The sequence below is a fragment of the Antrostomus carolinensis genome, unplaced genomic scaffold (genome assembly GCF_000700745.2).
Source record: "Antrostomus carolinensis isolate BGI_N321 unplaced genomic scaffold, ASM70074v2 scaffold37580, whole genome shotgun sequence".
NCBI classification, from domain to species: domain Eukaryota; kingdom Metazoa; phylum Chordata; class Aves; order Caprimulgiformes; family Caprimulgidae; genus Antrostomus; species Antrostomus carolinensis.
In genome coordinates, this window is record NW_010291249.1 from 170 (window position 1) to 2,748 (window position 2,579).

Sequence of the window (2,579 nt, forward strand, 5' to 3'; positions counted from 1 at the left end):
CCTCAGAAGGCACAGCTCCCCTCTGTTGCCCCTGCTGTGCCTTTTCAATCCATCCACTCACCCCTCCAGGTGCTCAGACTCGATCTGTCCCTCCATCCCTTCCCGTGCGCCCCGGCCCCTCTGTAACCCACCCTACAGTTCCACCCCACAGCTGCCCTGACCCCTCCACGTGGATCCTGCTCCCCTCATCCTCTCCACGTACAAGTTCTCCCTTCATGGTCAAGTTCTCCCTGTGCTTCCCATCATGGCCAGGCATCCCCCTCAACACCACACCACAAGGTACAACTCCTGACTTCGATACGGAGCCACGTTTCAGATGGAATCGGGGAAAAAATATTATTTATAATAAAAAACAATGAACTCTGCCTAGACTCAACATCATCCACATCCTGCCCTTGCACCAGTTGTTTCTTCCGTTATCCCACTGTGGCCCTGCAGTGACTTTCTCCATCAGGCTCCCCATAACCCCAGCACCGCTCATGGTACATCCTGTACTGGTTTTGGAGTCCGTCACAGGCATCAAGATGAGTGGGCTACTGGGACCCACCTCCCGAGCTCTGCCTGTGCTGGGTGCCACCTTGTTAAAAAGGACACCCAAGACAAAGAGGAACATGAAAAGAGGAGAGAAGAAAGGGAAAAACATGGCTGGGGAAGGATGGAGTGAAAGCTGGGGAAGGGGTGAGTGGAGAAGGAAGTGGGATGCTCAGACTGAGCCAGCCGCCACCACAGGACCCCAACAGTCTGTGCTCAGCAGCGAGGACGGGCTCGCCGGCCGCAGCTCGGTGTGCTTCCACGTGAAGGGATGGGAACTATGTGCCTCGTGTCTCTTCTCTCCTCGTTTCCTGCGCAGAGACCCCGCCGTGCTGCTCGCCATCGTCACCTACACAGGGCACAGAGCAGCAGCATCTCAGCAGAGCCACCAAGCCAGACAACAGGAATTCCTCCCTTCCCCAACTGCTGCTCCTGGAAGATCCATCACTTATCTGGAGAGCAGGTGGCTCCTGCCCCAAAGCTCAGGCAGCGGGTGGGCACCAGGGCTCACCTTCCATAAGGCAGTTGAGATAAGCAGCCTGGACACTGCTCCCATTGATCAGTGCCATGGCCTCCTGCTTGGTGGAGCTGCTCATGGTCTCCTCTTCCCCATTCCCCTCATCGTCATCTTCTGAGTCCACCAGCACTAAGACATCATCCGAGTCCTGAGTCCTGGGAACAGCAGAGCAAGTAGGAGTGGGCTGAAAGGCTGAGGATGGCCTGTCCTGACACCTCCCTCCAGTGATGCCACTCCTGCTCTTGATGCCAAGTGTTCTCCTCTCTCCTCATCCTCCAGATCCTGCACCCACGCTGAGTCCCATCCCCACCGCCCCCTTCCCACAGGAGGAGCAGCTCCCACCTAAGGATTGTCTCAAAGGTGGATTCCCAACCCCACATGGGGATCACCTCTGCCAGGAGAGATGGACTAGTGAGGCCATGCAGGACTGGGCTGAGGAAAATCAACACTCACCTGAACGTAGCACCTGAATGGGAGAGAAGAGAGACAGCGTTAGAAACCGTCCCCAGAGCAGATCCTTGGGCAGGGCACTGCTGGTTGTGCTGCACAAGCCCTGCCAACCCTGCCTGCAGCACCATGGTCTCTGGCAGCCACATGTAGAGGCACAGATGTGAAGGTGACCTGCCCACGTATGCAACGAGAGCACCACAAAGGTCAGAAGGGAAGGGAGAAGGCCCATCACTGCACAGCTCCCTGGAGAAGGTGAGGGGAAGGTGCCTGAAGCACTCAGCTGGGGAAGGGCCTTCTGTTTCCAACCCATTTGCCTTCAAGGCTGACAGAGTTTTGACCAGGAGCAGGATGAGACCCAAGGGCTGGGTTGATCATCACAGCACACTAGAAGGGACAAGCAGGTTAGGGATAAAACCAGGTCATCCCAGGAAGGAGAAACCCCTCCATGGCTTGTGCAGAGGAGAGCTCCTACCTCTCAGGCACAGGAGGGGATTGTAGTACAAGATGACTCCTGTGATGGTGAGAACAGCCAGCAGGGACAGGACCACCACTGCACCCACGACCCCAACAATGTTCACTGGCTCTGTGGAGAGAAGAGCAGACACAAGAGGCCAGCTTGTCACCAGGACACGGATGGCTGAGGAAATCTCAGTGCAAGCAATGGAGTAGGTCCCTGGTGCTGTCTCAACTCCCATCTCCCATCATTGCAACAGTCCCACCAGCAGAAGGGGGAGAGTTTCAGGCACTCCTGCTTCACTGACAGGGAAAACACCACAGCAAGGCTCCTACTTCTGTACCTACATCCATTTAGTGACAGCAAATCAACCCCTGCCCATTGCACCTTGAGCAGCTTGAGCCTTGGAGGTGCTCCTCTGTGCCCACAACCTACAGGAGGGACCAAGGGTGCTCCTCTCCCAGGCCCATTATGCAGAGGTGAGAGCAATCAGGACTTTTCACCCCGGGATGAAGGGAGCCAGTCCTGTACCTACGCTTGCCACGTGCCTACGGAAAGTGCCAACAGGCAAAGAGGGCTCTTAGTGGCAAACAGCCCCCCTTGGGGACTCGCCAATGGTCCCAGTGA

The 2,579-nt window shown here is 56.5% G+C and overlaps 1 protein-coding gene across 1 annotated transcript in view; it reads right to left on the reverse strand.

Moving 5' to 3' along the window:
- Positions 1-809: 809 nt before the first annotated feature.
- VSIG10 (V-set and immunoglobulin domain containing 10) overlaps positions 810-2,579 on the reverse strand; it is a gene marked incomplete at its 5' end in the record, with an annotated part of 8,158 nt that continues 6,388 nt past the window's right edge. Inside the window, 4 exons of the mRNA XM_029086968.1 lie at positions 810-880; positions 1,043-1,203; positions 1,502-1,514; positions 1,971-2,081. Coding sequence (XP_028942801.1) covers positions 810-880; positions 1,043-1,203; positions 1,502-1,514; positions 1,971-2,081 — 356 coding nt within the window. The remainder of the gene's footprint in view (positions 881-1,042; positions 1,204-1,501; positions 1,515-1,970; positions 2,082-2,579) is intronic.